The 26460-nt window shown below is 39.5% G+C and overlaps 1 protein-coding gene across 4 annotated transcripts in view; it reads left to right on the top strand.

The window, feature by feature from the left end:
* Positions 1–3394: 3394 nt before the first annotated feature.
* Positions 3395–26460, top strand: part of PLAA (phospholipase A2 activating protein) — a 33250-nt gene continuing 10184 nt past the window's right edge. The window contains exons 1-9 of one of the 4 annotated variants that reach the window (XM_036434209.2): positions 3395–3827; positions 12563–12756; positions 15885–15985; positions 16067–16187; positions 18101–18268; positions 18682–18817; positions 20212–20381; positions 23483–23640; positions 24568–24787. In XM_036434209.2, the coding sequence (XP_036290102.1) occupies positions 3676–3827; positions 12563–12756; positions 15885–15985; positions 16067–16187; positions 18101–18268; positions 18682–18817; positions 20212–20381; positions 23483–23640; positions 24568–24787 (1420 nt within the window). In that variant the 5' untranslated portion in view covers positions 3395–3675. Of the gene's footprint in view, positions 3828–12562; positions 12757–15649; positions 15772–15884; positions 15986–16066; positions 16188–18100; positions 18269–18681; positions 18818–20211; positions 20382–23482; positions 23641–24567; positions 24788–26460 lie in introns of those variants that run through there. The other 3 variants (XM_045580281.1, XM_045580282.1, XM_036434210.2) reach the window with 3 other exon arrangements.

The raw sequence follows: 26460 nt of genomic DNA, 5'->3' as shown, positions 1-26460 counted from the left end.
GTCTTCCTACATATAGATGGACCTTAAATGTTATTGCAGGTGATAGGGGTCTGGCTACACAGTACCGTCATTACATGTGTGTGTATACATCAGACTTCACATTATTTCCCACTCACATACATTATTTATCTCCAAATTTACTCTGTGCCTGCATGAAAGTAGTTTAAAACCAACACAATACAAAGTTGTTATTAGACACCTCTCACCAATACCAGAGGCGTGTTACCAGACAAAACAGCCCCCTGAGCCCGTGGGAGAGGTCTGTCCCCACCCTCAGTCCTTCTCTTCTCAAAGAAACGAGTTTACACGAGAGACCTTGACTGCGTTGTGAAAAGCCAACTTATTAAAGCTTTGAAAGCATGCATCTTTATTGAAAATAAGCAAACACAAAGCAAGCAAACCTATACACCTGGCTTATGAAGCACATTTTAGCTAATCTGAAGAGCAGGTTGGATGGCACCCTGAGGCATTATATACCTTTCTGTCTATAGGCCTCAAATTTCCTCTGCTGAAATTTGATACAGCCCCACTCACTTTATTTATTTATTTTTTTAATTTGTTGTGGCCGTCCCAGAAATTATGAGAACACCTGGCAACTTTTTCTTGCCAAGTCTGGAGACTGCTGGCTTCTCTGCTTAGGCGCAGTGGTTCTCAACCTTTCTAACGATGGGACCCTTTAATACAGTTCCTCGTGTTGTGGTGACCCCCAACCATAAAATTATTTTCGTTGCTACTTCATAACTGTAACTTTGCTACTGTTATGAATTGTAATGTACATATCTGTGTTTTTCAATGGTCTTGGGCTCTACAGCAGTGGTTCTCAACCTGTGGGTCACTGAGAACTGCTAGCAGGGTCGCCTAAGACCATCGGAAAACACAGATATTTACATTACTATAGTTATGAAGTACCAACGAAAATAATTTTATGGTTGGGGGTCACCACAGCATGGGGAACTGTATTAAAGGGCCGGGGAGTTAGAAAGGTTGAGAATCACTGGCTTAGGGAGTAAAACTGCCCTTTTTTTCCCTTTCCCCTTTCCTCTTCCCTTTCCTTATTCTCTCATGAGGGAGGTTTTGTTGATTATTTGCCCTCATGTGCTTGGCTGGGGAAGACAAAGGCTTGTTAGTTACAAGCTGGCTGCAGATTGCCCATACTGTTTGGCCTTGTTTTAACTTTCCTGTCTCAGTTTCCCTACTTCTCCTGCCCTGGAATACTATAACAAAATAATGATATGGGGCTGAGTTCTCACTCTTAAGTTTGTAAAATATTTTTATTAAACTATACAACTTGATCCCAACATATTCGTAGTGGTCATTTTTTTCCTTTTGGTCATTGTAGTGAAGGGTAGTCGAATTTGCCACCTCAGAATATGTCACTTTGGTATAAGGATTAGTTTGAGCTGAAGACAATTGAAAAGCAGATACAAGAAAAGCTCTTTAAAGTTCCTCTATTTCCTCAAAAGAGGACATAAATTTTCAAAGATTTCCCTTCCTGCACATGAGGAACCTACACAACCAACTATACTAATTCGTCTTCACCTACCATATGTTTCTCACATATTTGCCTTCCCATAACTATATGCCTGTAAAAATTTAAGGTCATTTTCTTTTTGTTGCTTACATAAAAATTTATTGTTCCTTTGTTAAGATGCTCCAGCCACCTTCATGAGTCACTCATTTCTGAGTTATTCTCTTGAGTATATGACATATTAACAAACTTGTTAGTTTTTCCCCTGCTAATCTTTTGTTACAGAGCTCCAGCAGAAAATCTAAAGGGTAGAAAGAAAAGATTCCTTCCCCTACAAACTTTAACTGTCCAACCACTCCATATATTGTTGGAGAGGTTATTGATGTTATGCATATTTCTCCCCTTAAAGCTTTTATTGTTTTATTTTATTTTATTTTTTACTTTTGAAAGAGATGATCTGTTGTTTCACTTTTTTTTTTTTTTTTATGCATTCATTTATTTTTGTATGTTTCCTGATGGGGATCCAACCCACAACCTTGGCTATCTGGAGGACTTCTAAGCAGCTGAGTTACCCAGCCACGGACTCCTCCTTGGTGCTTTAACTTTTTTCATACTTCTAAATGTTTTTATTGATTTTAGAGAGAGGGAGAAAGGGAGAGAGAAACATCAATTATTGTCCCCTGAATACACCCTACTGGGTATGAAGCCGGCAAAGGGGTATGGGCCCTGACCAGGAATAAACCTGTGACCATTTTGGTGCATGGGAAGACAATCCGGCCAGGGCTCCCCCTCATTGCTTCTGAACAAATGTGAGGGGGAGTCAGCACTTCTCATTTGTTTACAGATGTTGTTACTGGGAAATCCCCTGTTGGGGTGGGGCTGCCTGTCGCTGTGTTCAATAAGGAAGGCAGGGTTGAATCATATAAGGCATTTATTGAGAAGGCTAGCCCAACAAGAAGATAGGGAGCTTATAAGCACTCAAAGCCTGTCTTACAGCAAGGTGCAAGGAACAGGATTATAAAGCGGGAAGGGGCTAGGGTGAATGGAATTCATCTTCAGGAGGTCCTCTGAAGAAGTCAGCGATTGTCCTTAATCATCAGGTAATGAGATGATGTTTTGACTCCTGGTGGGTTGGTCTGACCATGCATATAGGTTCTGCTTGCTGGATGCACAGCTGATCACTTCCTTAATCGCTTTGCACAAGCCTTAAAAAGGAAATTTAAGAAAAATGTAACCCCCTACTCACATATAAGAAACTTAACCCCCTATTCACATAAGAATGTGTTCTAGGATTTAAAATAATGATTTTTTTTTCAAATTAATTTGGTGCGCTATCAGATTATAAATCCTATTATCAACAGGAGTTGAAATTAGTTGAAATCTTTAAAATGCTTAACACAAAATACTATGTTTTAACTACCAAGACCCCAGTTTAGTGTTCACAGAATTTAAGGCAAGCGATTGTTTCCAATTTGGCCCCAAATTCTCTCGTCTTAATTAATTTTAAAAAACCAAACCAAAACAAAACAACAACAACAAAAACCCAAAACACACACGTTTAACTTGTTAAGCTATCAGGAGACTATGCAGAGGTTTGGAGAACTCCACAGAAAGCTGCCCTCACAGGTCTCTTTAAGTAACCTCATAAACCTGAGCTCCGCAGACAGAAGATTTAAACTACCAGGATTACGCGCATCTGCGGCTCACGCCACACCGTCGCGCGGCATTGTGGGATTTGTAGTCCCAGCCTGCCTCCCGGGGTGTACTGTCCGGCTCAGCCCGGGCTCAGGAAAACAAAACAAAACGCGGCCTTGGCCAGGCCCGGGTTAGAGGCGCCGGGGCACACCGGGCGGGCTTCGTGGCTTCCCCGGACCCCCAGACCCCGGGACTCCCCGTCCGGAGCGCAGTGGGCAGCAGCCTCGCTCCCCGCGGGCCGGCGGGCGGCGCGCACGGCTTGCGTCACCGGCCGGCGCTGATGATAAATTCCGGCGTGCCTGTCAGGGTTGCTGTGTCACTCGGCCCGCCCGGCGCGCCCCTTCCCGGCCGCCCTTCCGCACAGGCGCTCGGGCTCTTCCGGTCACGGAGCTCTGCCTCTGCCCTGCACGTCCGTCTGCCGCCGCGGCCCTTCGCCCACCCCGCCGCCCCGGCCCGCGGATCCCGCTCGCGGCCCGGCCCGGGCGCCCCCGAGCGGCCGACCGACCGGGGCCATGGAGAGCGGCGGCGCCGCCAGGTACCGACTGAGCTGCTCGCTCCAGGGCCACGAGCTGGACGTGCGGGGCCTGGTGTGCTGCCTCTACCCGCCGGGGGCCTTTGTGTCCGTGTCCCGGGACCGCACCACCCGTCTCTGGGTCCCGGACAGGTGAGCGCCGCGAGCCCGGCACCCCCTCGCCCTGACTGAGGTGCACGCTTTCCGCCGCGAGTGGGGAGAGAGCGAATCTTCCTTCGTCCGGCCCGCTCCCTCCCTCCCTCCCTTCCCGGCTGCGTTCCCTCCCGGTTCCCAGAGCCCGGCGCTCGGGGCGCGCGGTGGAGGAGGCAGCGGATTCCGGGGCGCTTTGGTGGAAGGAGCAGCGGATTGGGGGTTGGAGGGGTGAGGTGGACAGAGACCTGCTTTCGGGTCCCGACCTGATTACTAGTGAGTGGGTGACCTTGGACGAACTTTCTTTCTTTCCTCTTGGGGCTTCAGTTTTTCGGACGATGATGTCCCGTGTTGCTTTGAGATTTTAAAAAAATGGATGGGCGCCCCCCGCTCACAGCCCTGAAGGAGGCAGCGTGAAAGCATCCGCTCTGGAATTTGCTCTGTAGTCTTCCTTCCCATGTGAGAACCCGAATCCTCACAAATCGCATTGCAGAAAGTTGTCCCAGGTTGTCAGAGTTTCTTAGTCTGGGGTCTGGGATGGGCTTAGAGGGAGGGTATGAGATCTCAGATGTGTTATGGACGTGTGGGGGATGTGTTGTTTTTTTGAGGAGAGAAAGTCCATTGCCTCCTAACTAACATAATAAAGGCACAGAAGGTTAAGTAAGCTCCAGGCCAAATCAAGTTCCAAGAGTTCAGCCTTGATTTGGCTGATGGTAAACCGGAAATTTAGGACCTGGGAAACCGATTTCAGTTCAGAAGGAAAAATTGAGGGGAGTTACTTTGTTAGCCTCCCATCAGTGGAGGTTTCATAGAGTTTGGGTTGCCCATAAATTCAGATAACTATGGGTGGAGTGCCCTCTAATTTGTTTGATATCCTGGATTAAGAGGACAGACAAATTCTGTGTTTCATAGAACTTGCTTATAATGTGGGAAGGAAGATGGATTAAAAAACAATCTTCTATACTAATAAAAGGTTAATATGCTAACTAAACCGGGAGACCTTCTGGACAAAGACATGTGGCTGGGTAGAGGCAGACCAGGCCAGGAGGGGAGGGCAGTTGGTGGTGATCAGGCCAACAGAGGGGAAAGGGGGGAAAGTTGCGGATGAGCAGGCCAGCAGGCAGGTTGGTTAGGGACAATCAGGCAGGCAGACAGGTGAGTAGTTAGGAGCCAGTGGTCCCAGATTGCCAGAGGGATGTCCGACTGCCAGTTTAGACCCGATTTCTGGGGCATCAACAGTTGGACATCCCCCAAGGCGGTCCCAGGCCAGCCTGAGAGACATCCACCACCCTGTGCATGAATTTCGTGCATCGGGCCACTAGTAAAAAATAATTACATATCTGGCAGGAGGAAAACCAGTATCTATATAGAATTGAGTGGAGAGAGATGTTAAAGAAGGAAACCTCTGTGAGAAAGTCTTTTCATTTTTTAATCTGACACAGATGGAGCTTGTCATGGGAGCGAGGAATAAGGAAAGTTGAATTGGAGGAGTACTGTAGGTGGTAGGAGGGACCAACACAGCGGCCCTGGATTGAGAAAGAAGAAAACCCCTTTGTGCAGGAGGGAGTGAGCTGTCAGGTGGGGCAAGTCTATGAGGGCTGAGGAAGGGTTGTGGTAGTTGACTGAGGGGTCCTAGGTCTGATTGTGGTCAATGGCATGTACTTTGTGGGCACATCCCCAGTGGGGGGTGTGCAGGAGGCAGCTGGTCGATGTTTCTCTCTCATCAGTGTTTCTAACTCTCTATCCCTCTCCCTTCCTCTCTGTAAAAATCAATAAAATATATATAAGCACAACCAATGGACACCAGTGGGTGGGATGAGTGCATGTGACAGGGGATAGGGGAGGCAGGGGGAAGGTCAATTGGGGAGGGGGGGGAGGAGATATATGTACTACTATATGTAATACTTTAAACAATAAAATAAAAAATAAAAATAAAAAAGGAAATGCGGAGTGGGAAGGGACTTTCTCCGTTTTAACAAACCCCATAGAAGTATTTGTCTAAGGTCCCAAAGTGATGAGTGTTTATGAGACCATGGCATAGTCAGGAGAGATTTAATGCAGGATGTAAAATCTGTGGTTGTGTCTTCCAATATATGGATAGTTTTCAAAAGGCAAAGCAAAGCTGTGATAGACTTGAGAAATCCAGTTTAATGTGAGTGGGCTTATAGCGTCCTGAAGCAATCTCAAAGAATGGTATGCTGACTGGTTCAGTTTAATGTACAACCAAAAACAAACAAACAAACAAAAAACTAGAAAGAAAATATATCTCCTTTCTGAAGGACTGTCAGAAGGCCCAGGTATTTTGGGGGTTCCCAATGGACTTTTGAGAAAGATGAGGTATCTAGTCAACCCTTGAACTATATTGCATCCCTGAAATTAAATTCCCCCATCATTTCCAGCCCATCCCTACACCACCTGATCCAGAAACCTAAGGAACACAACCTTCATTAACTACAATACTTGGCTCCAAACATTTTACAGCACTTCATTACTGTATTAATATGCAATGAAATAAAAATTGTCAGGATAGCCAAAACCGGTATGGCTCAGTGGTAGAGCGTTGGTCTGCGGACTGAGGGGTCCCAGGTTCGATTTGGTCAAAGGCCTGGACATTGGTTGTGGGCACATCCCCCATAGAGGGTGTGCAAGAGGCAGCTGGTCGATGTTTCGCTCTCATCGACGTTTCTAGCTCTCTATCCTCTTCCTCTCTGTAAAAGAAAAAAAATCAAAATATGTCAGGATATCAGACTGAAAGCATTTTTGTAACACTAAAAGTATGGTTGAGACACTCTAGTTTGGGGTGTGGAAGAAGTGACTATGAGATGCTCTACCCTAAGCAACTGGAAATGAGAAGTAAAACTATCTTCTCTCTCTAATCACCTACCATCTATATAGCCCTGTGCCTGGCACAATGCAGGCTCTCAATCAGTGTCAGGTGAAAAAAATACATAACTACATTTTGAAAAACAAAACAAACAACACAAGTTAAACAAAAGAACCAGTTTTCAGATAGAGGATCATTTCAGCCTGAGGTTCCTCAAGTTCCTGGTAAACACAATCACTCCAGTGATTTAAGTTCTTGTCAACCTAGCTCACTCATACACAACATGTACAGATGGAGCCATGACATCTGGCATCCACTTTCGATACTCCTCACTTCAATGTTTAAATCCTCTTGGACACATGCTTCTACTACCTCAATTTTAAATGTACACATTAACAGCAATTGTGTTCAAATACACATGACCATTACGAGGTGGTTTGGAATATCACAAAACCTTAGAAGAGACCTTTAGAAGCCATCTCCAATTCAATACAGGAGTCTGCTCTACAATATCCCTAGTCTAGTCTACCATGTCTTGGCTACACTACTGCAAAAGCCTCCAAAATGATCTACTTCCACATTTCCCCTTTGCAATCTGTCCTCCACCAGCAGCTAGCAGGAATTTCTCAACAGGTAAATCCAATCATGCTGCTGCTGCTCGCTGAGCCAAACTGGTTAGGGCCCTATTTCCATTTCTTGAAGGCAAAATTTTCATCTCCTAACTGCTTATTTTTTATTTTGCTTTCTTTTCTGTATATAAAATGCTATACATGTGCTGCTTAACTAGGGGGATACATTCTGAAAAAAGTGTCGATAAGTGATTTTGCTGTGCGAGCCGCAGAGTTCACATACACTAATCTAAATGATATAGCCTGACTACACACCGAGGCTAGATGCTCTTAAGATACAGTCCTGTACAGCACATTACTGTATAAAACAACACCTGGTTAAATCATGCACAGAAACAATGATACAAATTCAGAGACGCCATAAACAGATGTATGAGGCTCCTGCAGTGTAACACCGTAAAATGCCTAGTATAGTAAATACATAAACCAGTTATGTGGCCTTTTATTATCATTATCAAGTACATAATTGTATGTGCTATATTTTCATATGAGTGGTAGCCCAGTAGGTTTGTTTACACCAGCATCACTACAGATATGTAACCCACTCCATTGTAATCTTATGGGATTACCATCATATGCAGTGCATGACTATATTGCTAGTTTTATTTTTCAAATAGTGTATTTCAGGTATTTTTTATAGATATTATTGTGGAATATGAGCATTTAGCTCTTTTCACTTTCTGCCAATGCCCATCACATACGCCCGTAAATTGACTTCATTTAAACTGAATCATTATTGTGACAGTACAGAGTCTGTGTGTACCTATGCTATGGAGTAAACTAATAACTTCAACTATTTTATGATCTCCCTATAGCTACTAATTGCCTTATTTTCGGTTTTCATTTGCTTAATTTTGTATGTCTCACTAGTTCAGCTTTAAATGCTAGTTTATCTTTCTCTTTTCAAGACTTAGACATAATTGGATATTTTACAGTTTTGTCTTTCTTTTGGTGAAAACTTTCTAACCTCCTGTGTCTGCCCCTGGTACACAACTAATACTACGACCTCCCTTTATTATCATCTCCTCTCTTCCCTTTTGGACCTCTTGTGTTTTATTTTTTTACTCGTGGCCCAGTGCATGAAATTCTCCCAGTGCATTGAGGGGGTGGTCTCTCAGCCCAGCCTGCATCCTCTCCAATCTCCAATCAGGACCCCTTGGGGGGTGTCCGACTGATGGTTTAGGCATTGGGCCTAAACTGGAAGTTGGACATCCCTCTCACAATCTGGGACTGCTGGCTCCTGCCTGCCTGCCTGCCTGCCTGCTCACTTCTAACTGCCCTCCCCTGCTGGCCTGCTCTGCCCCCAATTGCCTGCCCATGCTGATCAATTTGGTTCTAATTGGTCAATTTCTATGCCAGTCAGCGTCAAAAGCTCCACCTCCTAGGCAACCATTGGCTTTTTACATTCACCCAGATTTGGTTCTGATTGGTCAGTTACTATGCCATTCAGCATCTCTGGGCCTATCAACAGGGCCTGATTAGAAAGGTAGGGCTGATCAGCAGCCCTGGTGGAGACTAGAAGAGAAATGGAAGCAGGGCTGCTGACCAGTTTTTGAGAGAAAGAGACAAGTGCCGGTCAAAAGCTGCCTCACACGCTACAGATCAGCCCCTCCTCTCTTCAGGTCTCTTTCTGGGCCTGATTCAAAGCCCCCTTAGCAGTCACTGCTAGGTCACCCAGCCTGCAGTTGCAGTAGTCAGCGCTGGGTCAGCATGGCAACCCAGTGCTGACTTCCTGATGGTCAGCCTTTGGTATGGATCGGTCGTTACACCCTGGTGCTTTTATTACAGAGTTTTTTAAAAATATGTTTTTATTGATTTCAGAGAGGAGAGGAAAGAGAGAGAGTGATGGAAACATCAGCGATGAGAGAGAATCATTGGGGATCGAGCTTGTAACCTGTGCATGTGCCTTTGACTAGAATCAAATCTGGGACCCTTCAGACTGCAGGATGAGGTTCGATCCACTAAGCCAAACCAGCTAGAGCGCAATATCCTTTTACTTCTCCTTCTTAGTTTTGATTCTTGATGTCTTTCTTACTGGGGCACATCTTCCAGGAGCTTCCTGAAAGCAGTGCAAGTCCAAAAAGGATTTTACTCTGCCTTGCTACTGGAATAATATTTAAAATATTTGCATCATTCTAATTTTCAAATAATATCCTCCAATATTTTTAAGCTTTTGTCCCATTGTATGCTAGCCTTAGTGTACAGTTGAGATGACTGGAGCCATTCTGATTCTTGATCTATTATTTTGTTCTGTCTAAAAGGCAATCAATTATTCACCCATTGTTCAGGGTGTCATTAGTGGACCCTTTAAATATGAAAACTCATCCATAAGTTCTGGGATATTTTCTTCAGTTCATTCTTTGGTTCTGTCTTCATTTTCTCTGTGCTCTTTTCTGGAACTTACCCAGATATTGAACTTGTTTCTAAATTTCTTTTTTAATTCTCTTGTTCTTTCTTTTTGCTATACTTTCTCGAAATTGCCTTGACTTATCAAATTATGTTCTTGTTTCATGTCTGCAATATCTTATATCTCTGAATATGGTAGTGATGTTTTTTTGTTTAATTTTTGTTACTCCTTTACTAAGGATATGTTTTTGAAAAAGTGGGAGAGAGAGAGAGAAACATTGGTCAGCTGCTTCCTGTATATACCCCAACTGGGAATTGAACCTGCAACCTGGAAATGTTCCCTGAGACCCTTTGGTGCACAGGACTACACTCCAAGCAACTGAGCCACTCTACCGGGGCTGATTTTTTAAAGTTATTTTATCCTGGTCTGTTTCCTCTAAATTGTTTTTTCCCCTCCCTTTTAAAAAAAAATACATTTTATTGATTTTCCACAGTGAGGAAGAGGGACAGAGAACTAGAAACGTCTACGAGAAACATCGACCAACTGCCTCCTGCACATCCCTCACCAGGGATGTGCCTGCAACCAATGTATATGCCCTTGACCAGAATCGAACCTGGGACCCTTCAGTCTGCAGATGACGCTCTATCCACTGAGCCAAACCGGTTTCGGTCCCTCCCTTTTGTTTTGGTCGTTATATATTTCCTGCTGGAGAAGCCTTTCCCCAGATGTCTGATAATCCTTATTCTGTGCTGTGAAGTGGGGAGAACTTAAAAGTTTCTCACTACTTGAATAGCACTCACTCCTCATGGTGGGGCTGGCTGGCTGTGAGCCTCAAGTAGGGTTAACTGTGGACCAATTCCTTGGGCTGGTCTGCCTACTGCTTGGTCTCCAGTAGTTTGTCTTTGGTGGTCTTGGCCTCCATTATGATTGTACCTGTTTCTCATATCCCAGGGCTCAACTATGCTTTGTGTCCCCAAAGACTGACCTTGCTAAAAAAAAAAAAAAAAAAAAAAAAAAAAAAAAAAAAGCTCCAGACTTGCTGGGGTGCAAGAGGGAGGTGTCTAGCTGCTTTTTTCTTCTTAGTACTTGAGGTATTACTTATTGATTTGAGAATTACTTAATTCTCACCATGTAGAATATGTGCTGGGAACTTGAGAAGATAAAAAGAACCAGGTGTGGATTCTGCCATTAAGAAATTCACAGATGAATAAGAAAGATACATGCAAACATCTGTACTGGGATTCTCAAGGACACACACAGGTCAATTTAGTGGTTTAAATATTAGTTTTTTGGTTTTTTTTTAATCATATCCTATCTTTTATATTTCTTTGGGTTTATTGATAAAATGATTTTTAAAAACACATTTTAAAAACCCGTCAAAATAAAGTGGACAAGTTTAAAAATAGCTACTGCCAAATACCTTCCTTTGAAGATTTTTTCCCCCCACATGATTCATCTTCTGATTCTGAAAACTTTCAACTAGTCTTCCTTATTTTAGTTCCTACCTTTTCTTGTCCCCATTTTTAGTGGTACATACGTAATGCTGTTGATTCTTTAGCCTTTTGGAGATTTATTGGTAGGTTGGTTCCCTGCTGCCTACATATGTAGATACATGTCTGCATGCATATATCTATATGTGTGTGTATATTATATATGTACATAAATATTTTAAGAAAGGCATAAACCCACAAGGCTAGGAAGAATGAGAAAAAACAAACAAGAAAACAAAAAACAAACAGGACTATAACTTCCAGTAGTGAAGCTGACAGAAAGTAGTAAGAGTCTTGGGAGACATGAGAAAAATTAGTTCTAGGCAGGCGGCAGGGAAAGTAGAGAACCAATTTACCCATGAATACCCAAAAGGCTCAAAAATTAGCAGCATTATTTGCCCCCCCCCCCGCCCCCGCGCGCCCCCCCCCCCCCACTGTGTTAATGGTGTTTGGGAAGGGAGTAAAAATAGATGAGTATGTTCAGTCTTTACTCAGAAGTCTTAATCTCTTTATGTGTATTTATCTCATCTCTTTCGACTGCAAATTCCTTGATTTAGCTCGAGTCAGATATATAATTATTTATATCCTCAGTAACTAACCACCTTCCGTGTAGTATATCATAATCTGTTGTTAGACTTGTTATGTAAGTCCGTGATGCTAAGGGTGTATAAATTGGTAATCTTTCTGATCCCCACGGAGTTGATGTGCTGTGTTCCTAGAGCAGTCGTTTATACATAGCTGTATTAGTTCCTATAGTTTGCATATTGAAAATGATTTTCTATTTAGATACATACCGGTAATTACGTTTCTTAGGGTGAAAATGTCCTCACTGTTGAAGGCTTATTGATAGTGGGTTCTATTATCCTAATTGCATGAATGTTTCACTTCACCATGGATTTCTCACCGTAACAATTACTGATAAGTAGAAATGAAAACAGAGGATGAGGAAAGCAACTTAATATATTTGTTACCCTCTCTTTCCTTCCTTGTTCTTCCTGTTAGTTAACATACTGTTATTAATGAAAACCTAATTAAACTTTTCCAAAGGTGATATAAATCTTTGTAGTAGCTGATATATATTAGCTATTTAATATTTAATTTAAAGCAATAGATACTTGAAATAGTGTGCAGTCTGTAAAGTTCAACTTAGACGCTAAATGAAAATGAGTACTTTGACAATTATGTTCTAGGCCAGTGTTTCCCAAACTTTTGATATGTGTACCCCTTCAATAATTTTCGTAACACTGAGTACCCCTCGTACTCATGAGAACGTAGAATTAGGCACAGCTAAGCATGGTGCAGCGCATATCCCCACCAAACTCCGGTGCAACGCGTACCCCCTCCAAACTTCCCGTACCCCCAGGGGTACGCCTACTACACTTTGGGAAACACTGTTAGGCTATGTTAGAGAACAAATGTATGTTTTATTTATTATCTTGTCTTTCTAGTCCTAACAGGGGCTTCACAGAAATGCACTGTATGAGTGGCCACTCCAATTTTGTATCTTGCGTGTGCATCATACCTTCAAGTGACTCACATCCTCAAGGACTAATCGCCACTGGAGGAAATGACCATAATATTTGCATTTTCTCACTGGAGAGCCCAGCACCACTTTATATTCTAAAGGGTCACAAAAATGCTGGTGAGTATAGTGCTTTGGTGTGTTTCTATTCGGAAAAAAAAAAAAAAAAAAAAATTATTCTTTTGAAAGTGAAATTTAGAGATAATTTTTTCCTGTTTTTTTCTTTCTTTTCTTTCTTTCTTTCTTTTTTTTTTTTTTAATATATTTTATTGATTTTTCACAGAGAGGAAGAGAGAGGGATAGAGAGTTAGAAACATCGATCAGCTGCCTCTTGCACACCCCCTACTGGGGATGCGCCCGCGAGGAAGGTACATGCCCTTGACCGGAATCGAGCCCAGGACCTTTCAGTCCGCAGGCCGACGCTCTATCCACTGAGCCAAACTGGTCCCCTCTTTTTTTTTTCCTTATGTTTGTTAACCTATTGCTATAATAGTCTTGGTAGTAAAAACCTTTTTTGGATCAGAATTTTGTTTTATAACTTCGGTTACATGAATTATTAGTAAAGTTTACAAGTGTTCAGCCCAACCAATGTGGCTCAATGATTGAGTGTAGACCTATGAACTACTGTTTCCCCGAAAATAAGACAGTGTCTTATATTAATTTTTGCTTCCAAAGATGCGCTAGGTCTTATTTTCAGGGGATGTCTTTTTCCATGAGGAAGAATACAGTACACATTTATTGTTAAATGAAAATAAAGGAAATTTATTACCTGTATACGGTACAGTAGTACAGTAGTTGTCAACACAAACCAAACTAACTGTGAATCCTACAGTATCAAAAATTTACTCATTTATTCACCATCTTCTGGAACATCATCATAACAATCCAATTCCTGAATTTCCTGGTGAATTTCTGTGACTCCATTTCTTTCAGAATCAGTGGACCAAATCTCTCATGTTTAGCCTAGGGGGGCCTTATTTTCGAGGGATGCCTTATATTTCACTCAAAGGAAACCTCTAAGTAGATCTTATTTTTGGAGGATGTCTTATTTTCGGGGAAACACGGTAGGTCATGGTTTGATCTGGTCAGGGCATGTGCCCACCTTGCTGACTCGATCCCCAGTAGGGGGCATGCAGGAGGCAGCTGATGGATGATTTTTTCTCATCATTTTATATATCTTCCTTTCTCTGAAATTAATCAAAAAATATTTTTAAAAAAGACTAAAATGTTCAGTTATAAAAGGAAGAGGCTGTATAATTTTGATACACTTGTGATTTTGGATTTTCAGCCATTTTGTGCAAGGAATTTACTGAAGAAAATTAAGTATTTTTAATCTTCTGACTATTATATCTATTTATACAGCAAAAACAGATGTGTTTTAGCTCTAGTATCATTGAAGAGAAATACTTTTGAATATAATTTTTCTGTGATTTGTGAATACTATTTCTGACTCGGAAATTCCAAATTTATGTATGGCTTAGCAGCTCTTTGTTATAAAATGATATGCTTAATCAGTGAAGTATGTGTACTTATTTTTTTAATGTATCTAGAATAGTTTGGCCCATAAATACTTTAAACTTAATTTCATTGAGTTTATAAATGTATGTGAAATCTTCAATACAGAGTGTAACAGATTTTTTTTTTTTTAACTTTCTTAGAGAAATCTTCATTATATACAAAACTAGAGTGGCCAGACAAAAATCTCATTTCTTATCAAATATCCAGTGAATGTGTACATTTCCCAGTTGTCTCATAAATGTTTTTTTACAGTTTGTTTTACTTGTGACCCAAACAAGGTTCATATCTTTCAATCTGCTAGTTTGTTTTCTTTTTCCCTCTCCACTGGAAACCATCTTATTTTACCTGTAGAATGTCCAACAATCTGAATTTTGCTTATTAGAGCCTTTTTGTTTCCTTTAACATGTTCCTTCAATCCCCTATATAACTTGTAAGCTATTAGTTAAATCTAGAAGTTTGAACAGATACAGATTCAAGTTTTTGGCAACACTTTATAAGACGTATGGGTATTTAACATATCCATCAAGAGGCACATAATATCTTTTTGTGATGTTAAGATTGATCCGTAGGTTCTTGTGTTATACATCCATTCATTATAAAATTTCCATCAGCTTTTTAGCACCTAATGATGATCATTGTATAGATCCAGTATTTCATTAACATTTGCAGAATGACTGTACTATAATTCTGTTATTATTTCTGCATTTAATAACTAGCATTTTTCTATATAGAACTTTTCCACATCAACTCTTTGGTTACCACGTGAGAATGTTATACAGAGAAGCCAGGTTAAATGTTTACCTTGTCCCGTCTCCCAGTCCTTTTACTGGGTTTCAAAAGAACTTGGCTCCCTAACATTTTTCCCCCCTCAAATTGTTCCACATTTGGCCATTGGAACCCTTTAAATTGGCTCCTGTGACCAGAGAATACATCTTCATTTCCTGCAGTGAGTGAGGGTGCACTGTCCTGACACTGCAGGCTGAGGGGAGAGATCTAGTGTTTCACTGTGTTGTGTGCAGAGTGTGAATCACTCTTCTCGTTTTTCAAGTCCTTTGCTCAGCCCCATCCTTCATGGAACCAGCAGTGGCTGCACACTGAGCCTCGTAGTTGTAGTACCCTGTCACTCTGCTCCTGAGTTCCTCTTATGGGTGTTTAAATTATAATCTTCCTCCATTTGGCTAAGGCAGTTAATGCTAGTTTCAGTCTTCTTTGGCCTTGTAGATAAGCATTACTGCAGACAATCTGCCATTTTTAATCACTATTCTGTTTTTGTTTCCATGTTTTTAGATGACTCTTCATTTATAATTTTTAGCCTATATTATTTTACATCAATAAAACACTTAACCATTTCATTACTATTGAACACTTAGTTCCAGTTTTTTTTGCATTAAGGGACCCTAAATATCTATATAAACAGCATTTCAAAATCATTTGCATTGCCTTATGTGGTTTCTTAGATTGTGCAACCCACTTAATCCTATTCCCTCATTTACAGATGAGGAACCTGAGGTTGAGTATATCCCTGTGATCAGACAGCTCAGAAGTGTCATCTCTAGTACTTGCATCAGGCAGCCTGACAACAGTCTTGATCAGTGCACACTTCTGCATCTCCATTGAGTTAAGCCTTATTTGGCTAATATACTATCCCTGTGTTTTTTAAATTGCAATGCTTTAATAACTAACAAGATTGAACATTTTCTATGTGAATGCCTCTTTTTTTTTCCCTTTAGTTTGTAGTCTTTCATCTGGAAAATTTGGGACATTACTTAGTGGCTCATGGGACACCACTGCTAAAGTCTGGCTGAATGACAAATGCATGATGACCTTACAGGTACAGTAGTTCTGTGTGAAAGTGCTAGATAATAATTAAGGACTCAGTAGCAACTTTAATTAATATCCATTTTACTTTCAGGGTCATACAGCTGCAGTCTGGGCTGTAAAGATCTTACCTGAACAGGGCTTAATGTTAACTGGATCAGCAGACAAGACTATTAAACTGTGGAAAGGTGGAAGATGTGAGAGGACTTTTTCAGGTAATACAGAGTAGACAATTTTTATAATCTCATTGCTTCATATTTACTCAGATGGACTTTTTCTCAAAGGTTTAGAACCTTGAAAGTGGTAGTTGAAAAATTACCACCCACATCTTTTTTTTTTTTTTTTTGTAATCCTCACCCAAAGATTTGTTTTTCTTTTTTTTTTTTTTTTTTTTTTTTTTTTTTTTTTTTTTTAGAGAGAGCATAGTGATTTTAACTATTTAACCAAAGTCTCCAGTGACTCTTTGGGCCGGGCGGCACCTCCGCTGGTGGCCACTGCAGCCGGGGGCGTCTCCCAGGCCAGGCATCGAGGTGTGTCTGCTCGTGACCCCCAGTCGAGTGGCCTCCGGGCTGGGTGGCACCCGTGCATGTGCTGCTGGGGCCGCTCTCAGGCTGCACCTGACTGGTTGTGACTATTAAGTGCATATCTCGGCTAATTAGCATATCCCTCTTTTATTATATAGGATGGGAGGTAGAGCTGTAACTCTGAAATGACGCATGTTGAGTCCGACCTAACCTGAGGATTTCCTATAATCATTGGTTTTTATTTTGTCATTTTAATGCTTGTCCTATCTAATAAAGAGGGAATATGCCAATTAATTATAACTCCATGACAAATTGGTGGTGCCCACAGCCAATAAGGAGGGAATATACAAATTGAGAGTCACTCCACAACAAAGATGGCGGCGGCCTGGCCGGGATGCTTGCATCATCAACATGGCGATGACACAGGAGTTCCACCCTGCCCGTAGAGGGCCTGTAGGCAGCATGCAGATGCGGAGGCATAGAGTGGTCAGGGTGGGGCGGGATACCTGGCTTTGTTGCCCTGGACAGTGCACTCCAGGCCAGTGGGCAGCCTGGATTGGAGAGTGCAGGCTGGACAGAGCCCCTCACCCCCCCCCCCCCATGCATGAATTTCATACAATGGGCCTCTAGTATTTATGTAAGTTATGAAATGTTCCCAATGATAAGTCAGCAATGCTTGGCTTAATATTTGCATTTTGGTTGAATTAGAGAGGTAGAAAAAGTTTAATTTTGATGGAATCAAGAGATGTAGGATAGCCTAGCCCATAGCTCTATTGGTGGAGCTTCATCTTGTATACCACAAGATTGCTGCTTCATCTTGTATACCACAAGATTGCTGCTTCATTCCCAGTCAGGCTTGATTGGGTTGCAGGCTTGATTTCTGGTTGAGGCATGTATGGAAGACAGCTGATCAATGTTTTTAGCTCTCCCTTTCTCTAAGTGTGTTCTCGGTGAGGATTAAAATATAAATATATTTTTTTTTAAGAGGTAGGATAATAAATCAGGAAACTTGAATTCCTGTTTTAGCTTTGCCACTAATCTTGTTTCAGAGAAAGTTATCTCTCTCAACCTATTTTTGCATATTTTTATAAAGTTTACTTTTCTTTGATGTATTTAATATTTTAAACTTTAAATAATTAGTCTTTTATAATCTTAGTTTTTAATTTTCTCTGGTGTTTTATAAATATTAGTTTCAGTGTTGTGTGGTAAGAAACTTAAAGGATATTTATTTCTTATGTTTTCTGTTATATTTGAATATTGTGTATGTTATCAATTAACCTTGTTATTGGGGAAGAAAAGTTGAATTGTCAGGTAAAAAAAGAAGCGTTGTGGAGATCAAAAATCTGTTTCTGGAAGGTTTAGAGAAAGAATTTGGAGAAGATGTAATGAATATAAAATAACTTCCCAAGACTGGTAAGGAAAAAGATATGGCCAAATCTGAAATATAAATTTTGGTTACCAGACTTTTCTACTGAAAATTAAATTTTTCCAATTTGAAATTACGCTTTACTATTCACTGATGTGTTTTTGCAATGTTTATGAAATACTTAGAGCCATCGCCCAAATAATTTATTTTATTGATTGACATAATTTTTTTAATACAGGACATGAAGACTGTGTAAGAGGTTTGGCAATTTTGAGTGAAACAGAATTTCTTTCATGTGCAAATGATGCCAGTGTTAGAAGGTGGCAAATCACTGGCGAGTGTCTCGAAGTCTATTTTGGACATACAAATTACATTTATAGCATATCTATCTTTCCAAATTGTAAAGGTAAGATTATTTTATATCATGTATTTAAAATTTTGTATTAACCTTAGTTCAGTCACAATCTTAAGGTGAGGGAAGGAGAACTGATGACTTAAATCAATTTACTAACTGTAACTTGAATAATTGAGTGACTTCATATTTTTTTCTAAAGGAGAAAATGATATGATCGTACTTATTTTACATTTGATGGTTGTGAAAAGTTCTTAAGTATCTGAGGAAAGGCTTTACATAATTTATTGGTATTTAGTATGTAAGATAAAAAATACATAAAAACCTGTTTTTTAGTTGTATAAAAGTGACAAATACATAGAATCTAAAACTATAATTTACTTTAGAGTTAAAAAAATTTTGTCTAGAAATACTTGTACTTACTTGTATTTATTCAACCTAATTTTTCCTGTATTGATCAATTTTAGATTTTGTGACAACAGCAGAAGATAGATCTCTGAGAGTCTGGAAAAATGGAGAATGTGCTCAAACAATCCGACTTCCAGCTCAGTCTATATGGTGCTGCTGTGTGCTAGACAATGGTGATATTGTGGTTGGTGCGAGGTATTTATTTTCTAGTCAGTCAATAAATAATATGTGTCTGGAACTGTGGTGGGCATTAGAGTGCACAGATAAGCCATAGCAATTTCAGGTGAATTAGAGAGACCTTATGCAGGATTCTGGTACTGAACAAAAGTAGTTGGCATAACAGTTGAAGAAAAATAAACCAAAGGCTGAAATTGCTGTTCGTGGAAGGTTATACAAGACACAAATTTTTCTGTAGAATTAGATTGGATTAGTACCGTATTTTTCGGACCATAAGACGCACCGGACCATAAGACGCACCAGTTTTTAGAGAAGGGAAATGAAGAAAAAAAGATTCTGAAACAAATAGTGTCCTAAAATATTTTATGTGCATTAAAACCCAACATCACAGTCATAAACACATGTAATCAACCCTGTAAAGTAAACAGCAGCATTTAGAACCATTTTAGAGCCTGGCAAGCACACACAGACCACACAGAGCCGGGCAAGTAAAAAAACTTTTTTTTTAAAGTATATGTGTAGGCTATATTTGGACCATAAGACGCAGTTACTTTTCCCCCCCACATCTGGGGGGGGAAAAGTGCGTCTTATGGTCCGAAAAATACGGTATATTTAAAAGTGGTTAACTTGCCTTCCCAACCCAAAATTTAGAATTGAGAAATCATGGAAATGAAGTCATTTTTCTGAGGTTAGGACCAAAGGTGCCATCTAGACCAAATCCTTTTGATTTGGGGTTATACTGCTAGTTAATGGCATGTGAAAGGCTGACTCTATGTTTCCTGGGGAACAGATATTGAGCATCTGCTACCTGCTAAGTCCTATGTTGGGTATTCCTACCTGGAATAAAGTAAACCCACCCACTACCCTTTGTATACCGTAACTCCTGACTTTTAAAGCATACACTTTATCTCCAAATTTTTATGATGGTAAATATATAACTTGGAGTTAAATTTATGTTAAATATATATTTCTCTGACCTTTGCCAATAACTTTTCCCTAGTTTTTTTTTTTTTTTTTTTAATATAGTGCTTTTTCCTCATTGATTGGTTTTTAAAGAGAGAGTAAGGGGAAGAGAAGCATTGATTTGTTGTTCCTCTTATTTATGCATTCGTTGGTTGATTCTTGCATATGCCCTGGCAGGGGATCAAACCCACAACCTTCGAGTATTGGGATGATGCTCAAATCAGCTGAGCTCCCAGCCAGGCCTTCCGTCTTTTTTCACCTTACACATTGCTTCACTAGTAAAACACAATAGAGGGCAGTGTGTGCTCAAGTCAGCATAGTGCAATACTCAGCAATAGATCCTTAGTAACATTTCTCATGTTCACAGGGATTATTTTTGCTTCAGATCATTCAGGTGTGATAATGTTAATACACTGTGGCAATTATTTAAAATCAGTTTTTCTTTATAGTGATGGTATCATTAGAGTGTTTACAGAATCGGCGGATCGGACAGCGAGTGCTGAAGAAATTAAGGCTTTTGAAAAGGAACTCTCTCAGGCAACCATTGATCCCAAAACTGGTGATTTAGGGAACATTAATGCGGAGCAGCTTCCTGGGAGGGAGCATCTGCATGAACCTGGTAAATATGTCCGAGTTATCTAGCAGTAACTACTGTTAGCAGTTATTCCAAAATTTTGGAGTGATTACAGTGATAGGAGAAAAGGTTGTTTCTCTAATCATTTTGTGTAGACAACAATGGTGGGTAAAACTGCTGGCTCCCTAGTACACAAATCAAGGCAGTTGCATCAGACTGTCTGGTAGTCGTGTTCTTTACCAACGTATAGTTGTAGTTTTAAAAAAAAAACATCTGCCCTCAAATGTCCTTTATGAAGCATTAAGCATTAATTGTATTACATCTTCACCCCTTTAGTAAATTTAAAAAAATATTCTGGGTGACAGAGTGTAAATCACACATGTAGTACACCAAAGTTTCGTGGCATCTGGAAGATCAGTATTTGTGCAGTCATGCACGTTGCAGGCTGAACTATTTGCTTTTTTCGTGGAATGCCATTTTTATTTCACAAATCGACTAGTTATTCAGGCTTGGGTATTTGGCAGGCATTTTTTAAAAATGAACAAACGAGCTGGTCACTTTAAGGGAAACAACTGATGATAATTGTTGCCAAAAATAAAATTCATACTTTCTAGTGTGAATTGAAATTTTAGAAAATCTGTAACTCCACACTAGGAGTTTAATTGTTTTCTAATGCTTACAAGACTGTTCTAATACCAGTAGAGCTATTAACAGTGTGATCTTTTTTTTTTTTTTTAATCTCACCCAAGGACATTCCACTGATTTCTAGAGAGTTGAAGTGTGAGAGGTAGGGGAGATGAGAGAGACAGAGACAGGAGACACATTGACTGGCTGCCTCCCACACACACTTCTACCAGGGGGAACCTAAAACTGAGGTACATGCTCCCGATCAGGAACGGAATCCACGACCCTTAGGTCTGCAGGCTGACACTCTAACCACTGAGTCAAACTGACCAGAGCAACAGTGTCATTTTTTTATATTAAATAATGTGTACGATCTGCATAACTCATTTAATCAATATTTTCCAAATGCCAGTTCATTGTGTTATAAAATCATGAATGGGTAAAAGACCTGTTCAAAGTATAAGAGAGACCAATGGATTTTAGTTTAATAGAGCATGACTAAGTCATTGGAATGGTTTCAGATTCCAAATTGTAAACTTTAAGGACCTACTACTTGCACAATATCCGTATTTTTTTCTGAAAAGGCTAGTAAGCTAGTCTTCCCTTTTTTAACTTTTTTTTTCTTTATATATTTCAACTAGAACAACAGATTGAATGCATAGGCAGGTGCGGTAAATCCAACGTTTTCTATTAGGAGGGACAGTAAAGAGATTTACAAAAATGGAAAGCAATGTCAATCTTTTCACTGAATTTTTAAAAAGAAACATTTTTTATTAAAATGTTTGTTCAGTAGGTAGTGGATCTATTATTGTTTCCCAGGAAGTAAATATATTCTCATTTTTAATTTCAAGTCCAATAAATTAGTTGTTACAACCCATATTAAAAGACGATCTTTGGGCTTCTGAATGACTTATGACTATAAAGAGATTTGAAACAAAAACTTTGAGAACTGCTTCATTAATACCATGTTTTGATATTTTTACAATGTTTTGCAAAATGTAATCTTTTTGTCATTATGTATATACATACAAGAAATATTTACAAAGTGCCTAATGTGTGCCAGGCATTTTTCTAATATCTGGGAATTCAACATATAACAAAATATACAAAAATCTCTGTTCTCACAAATTTATATTCTACATGAGACAGATAATTAAAAAGTATATATAGATGTCAGATAAAAAGTAAAGTACTATGGGGAAAATAAGGCCATGGTTGTGGCTGTTTTATCATTTTAAATAAAGTGGTCAGGAAATGTGTAATAGCATAGCACTAGCTGCTGTAATAGATAAATCTTGAAATGTCATTGGCTTAACAAGAAAAGTTTATTGCACATTAAAAGTTCGGTTGATGGCAGAGTATGCTGGGACATGTTTGTAGAATAATTTTGCCCTTCGGGGTCATAGGGACCCAGGCTGATGGAAAGCACCATCTTCAATATGTGATGTCAAAAGTTCCTTGCTTATAGACTGTCATCCATAAAACCGTAAAAGAGAGGGTAGACATGATGGAAAAGGCCTAGGATAAGCCTGTATCACACCCACCCAGATACCACTGAGTGTAACCCCAAGGGAAGGCAAGAGGCAAGGGGGCTGAATAGAATAGTCTCTGACCTGACAGCCACAGCTCTACTCTATGAAATAGGAGTATGGCTCTGGAGGACAGCAGGGTCTTTCCCACTGCAGGCTTTGCTGAGAACTTGACATTCAGTCAAGTCTTTAAGGAGGCAAGGGAGCTAATCTTGTACCTGTGTGAAGGCTGTCAGAAGCAGAATAAATAGTTAGTGCAAAGACTCCATGGCTGAAGTAGGATGGTGGAATGAGGGAGGGAGTAGTGGCAGGCGAGGTCAGAGAGGATGGGAGAGGCAGATTATGTTTGGCCTTGTACACTATGCCAGTGACATAATCTTTTATCAGGGGTCAGTTGGGAAGTCATTGAAGGGTCTCCAGTTGAGATGTGTCAGGAGCTCCTTAAACTTTTGCAAGAATTTATGTGGTTGCTGGGCTGTATATAGATTGCAGGGCACCCCAGGGCAGTAAGAGGAGGCCGTTGAATAATTCCAGCTGAGAAATGATGGTGGCTTATACCACAGGTATCACTGGAGATAGTGGGCAGAAATAGTTTTCTAGATATATTTAGACAGCTGATAGAATTTGCTAAAGGATTGGTTATGTGGCTGCAAGAAAGAGGAATCAGACTTGATACTTTGGGGCCTGAAAAGCTACAAGAATGGAGACTACTGGAATGAAAGTGTTGTCAGAAGATAGTACTATTAAAACTTGTTCTAATTTTGATGGGCTGTTTTCTAGAATCAAATTTTTTAACCTTTCTTTATTTAATAGTTTTCTTTAACAATGTTCCAGTGCAATTTAAAATAATCTTTTGTTTGATAAAATTTTCTACTAAACCAAAATACACATTATCTTTTATGGATAAACTGTAATGTTAACAATTTTCTATCTAACTGTTTTTGAATTTTATTTTTCCTTTCTATATTTGATCCTCAAAATTTTTATTTTAAGGTTCTAGAGAAGGACAGACCCGTCTAATCAGAGATGGGGAGAGAGTCGAAGCCTATCAGTGGAGTGTTAGTGAAGGGAGGTGGATAAAAATTGGTGATGTTGTTGGCTCATCTGGTGCTAATCAGCAAACATCTGGAAAAGTTTTATATGAAGGGAAAGTATGTTGACTTCTACTTTCTAAATACCTTTATCTTAAAGTATTCAACAAATTATTAAAGGTTTTCTTTTCCCTTTCTCCATGCTAATATAATTTTCTTCATGTTATAACATTTAAAAATATATTTCTATGGGGAAATTCTCTTTTCCCTCTCTTGAATTGGATTTTTTAAGAATCTCTTTCCATGTAGGTTGGGCTGCATTTCACAGACAGATTCAGCATTATTTATCTTTCAGAAGTAACTGTATATAAGCTGTCCCCAACCATTTTGGATTAGGAGCTTCTGTGCCTCCTTTTATCTAAAATAATGCTGCATGCCTATATATATATTTTGTTTTAAATATATTTTATTGATTTATTACAAAGAAGGAGGGAGAGTTAGTAACATCAATGAGAGAGAAATGATGAGAAACATCGGTCAGCTGCCTCCTACACACCCCCTCCTGGGGATGTGCCCATAACCAAGGTACATGCCCTTGACTGGAATTGAACTTGGGACCCTTGAGTCCGAAGGCCAACATTCTATCCACTGAGCCAAACCGGTTAGGGCTGCATGCCTATATTTAACTTGTAAAGGCAGAAGGGACTCTCAAGGCAATACTTGCAATGCCAGAATGTTTTGGTGAGCATGGTAACAGCTAATACTTTGGGCCTTGAGATCAGCCAATTAGAAACCCCTTTGGCCTCAGAATTAATGTCATCATAATCTTTTTCCCCTCCTCCATCCCCAGTGAAATGCTAATGTTGCAGCACACTCAAGTAGTTGCTGTTATGATATGCCAAGTGGAAATTTTAACAATGCACTTTGGCGAAAGTTTAAGTAATATAATTATTAAAGTAAAGAATGCATGAAATCTTTTAATATATGTCATTAATACATATGAACATACAAGTTAGTAATCATCTCCTTTTTATATTCCTATTAAAGGAATTTGATTATGTTTTCTCAATTGATGTCAATGAAGGTGGACCATCCTATAAATTGCCATATAACATCAGTGATGATCCCTGGTTAACTGCATACAACTTCTTGCAGAAGAATGATTTGAATCCTATGTTTTTGGATCAAGTGGCAAAGTTTATTATTGATAACACAAAAGGTCAAACGTTGGGACTTGGGAATACCAGTTTGTCAGATCCATTTACAGGTAAGTTAGAGTTTGTATTAAGTCTTAAAGTGCTGCTTTTCATCAGTGTTAGTTAATTTTCTTTTTCTGATGTGTTTAAATGCCCATTATGATTAGCTTTTTAAATAAAAACCAAGATCCTGCAGTAGGTTTTTACTTCACATTCATATTTGCAAGCCTCAAATTTTATAGTAATTTTCTACTTACAAAAATGATTATAAAATTGTCCTGTTACAAAAATATAGCCACACTGTAAACTAAATAATTTTAAGAAACTTTAATTTAGTCATTTGACATAAAAAGAAACTTCTATGTTCCTTTATATAATTAACTTTTAAAAATATATAATTTGTGTGATGAAATTTACCAGTTTTCACATGAGGCTAAATTGGTTAGTTATGCATCACATTTAAGATTGGACTGTGGGTATTTAGATATTATATGTGACTTATATTCTACATGTTAATTTTAAGTGAGTTGTTTGTAACATAGCATTGTATCTAAAATTTTGCAAGTAGGATTGGGTTCTCATGCCAGACCATAAATTATAATGCTGGTAGTATTAGCCTGAATTCTGGGTCCCAGGAACCAAAGCCACGGTACAGGGTGAAATACAATAAAATGCTTCTTCTTTTGTTAGGTAGAGAACAGGCTCTAAATAAAATTTTGAAATTTGTACTGAATTATTAATGTTTTGCTGTGGTTTGTTTGACTCCATTTTTTATATGCTGCTACTGTTCTTGTTTTATAAGGAAGAGTCCCATGTCTTCTTCCTGTCTCAAGTCCTTATGTAGGTCTGTCTTTTTTTCTTCTTCCCTGATAGACACTCCCTGTCCCCAAATTTTCTCCTCTTTTTAAAATTCCATTATCAGTTCACATCAGAAAGCTAATTTCATCTGCATGTTGCCTTGAGCAGGATGATCAGTCTGACTCACTACTGAACTCTCAATGACGCAGCCTTCCCAAAAGCTGCACTGTACAAAAAAGCGGTGAGAGGTATTACCTGGACATTGCTGTTGGTGGAATTTCAGACTACAGTGCAAAAGAGGGAACACATGATTGCAGTATTGTGTAAGCTGTTTGTGGGATTGAGGACAGATATTCTGTCTGGAAATCTGACACTATTTGGCTTTTTTGCTTTTCTGAAGTTTAACTTTATAAGCATCTTTACATATATCTTTTTGTAGACACCTCTGATTATTTCCCTAGAGGTTCTAATAAAACGTAAATGCACACACACTGTGCATTTGTAAAGGTATAAATGGGAGTCTGATTTCTTTCTAGCACTCATCCCCTTTGTAATTCTCTTCTCCAGTAGGCTGTAAGCTTCAATGGATACGAGCAATCATGTTCTCTGCTGGATCCCTACACTGAATGCACTGTTTGACACATGAATTAATGAATCCAGGGGTTTTCTAAAAGATTAACATTTGATGCCTGTGGTTCTGAAAGCAAAAGCAACAGCAGGAATTCTAGTGAATTTGTATAGGAACAGGAAACTGATTGTATGTATATATTACTTAGGTCAGAGACTACCTGCAATTTTCTTTTTTTATTTGAATTCCTGGTCATTTCAATATTCAAATGTAAGGGCTAAGATAAAATAAAGTATTAAAGTTAAGAAAACAAAGCTCAGAGAATCACTGAAATTTTAGTTTCTTGTTAGTCTTTTCAACTGTTAACACTTTTGACTA

The sequence above is a fragment of the Pipistrellus kuhlii genome, unplaced genomic scaffold (genome assembly GCF_014108245.1).
Source record: "Pipistrellus kuhlii isolate mPipKuh1 unplaced genomic scaffold, mPipKuh1.p scaffold_m20_p_12, whole genome shotgun sequence".
Lineage (NCBI taxonomy): Eukaryota > Metazoa > Chordata > Mammalia > Chiroptera > Vespertilionidae > Pipistrellus > Pipistrellus kuhlii.
This window is presented reverse-complemented; position numbering and strand designations above follow the sequence as displayed.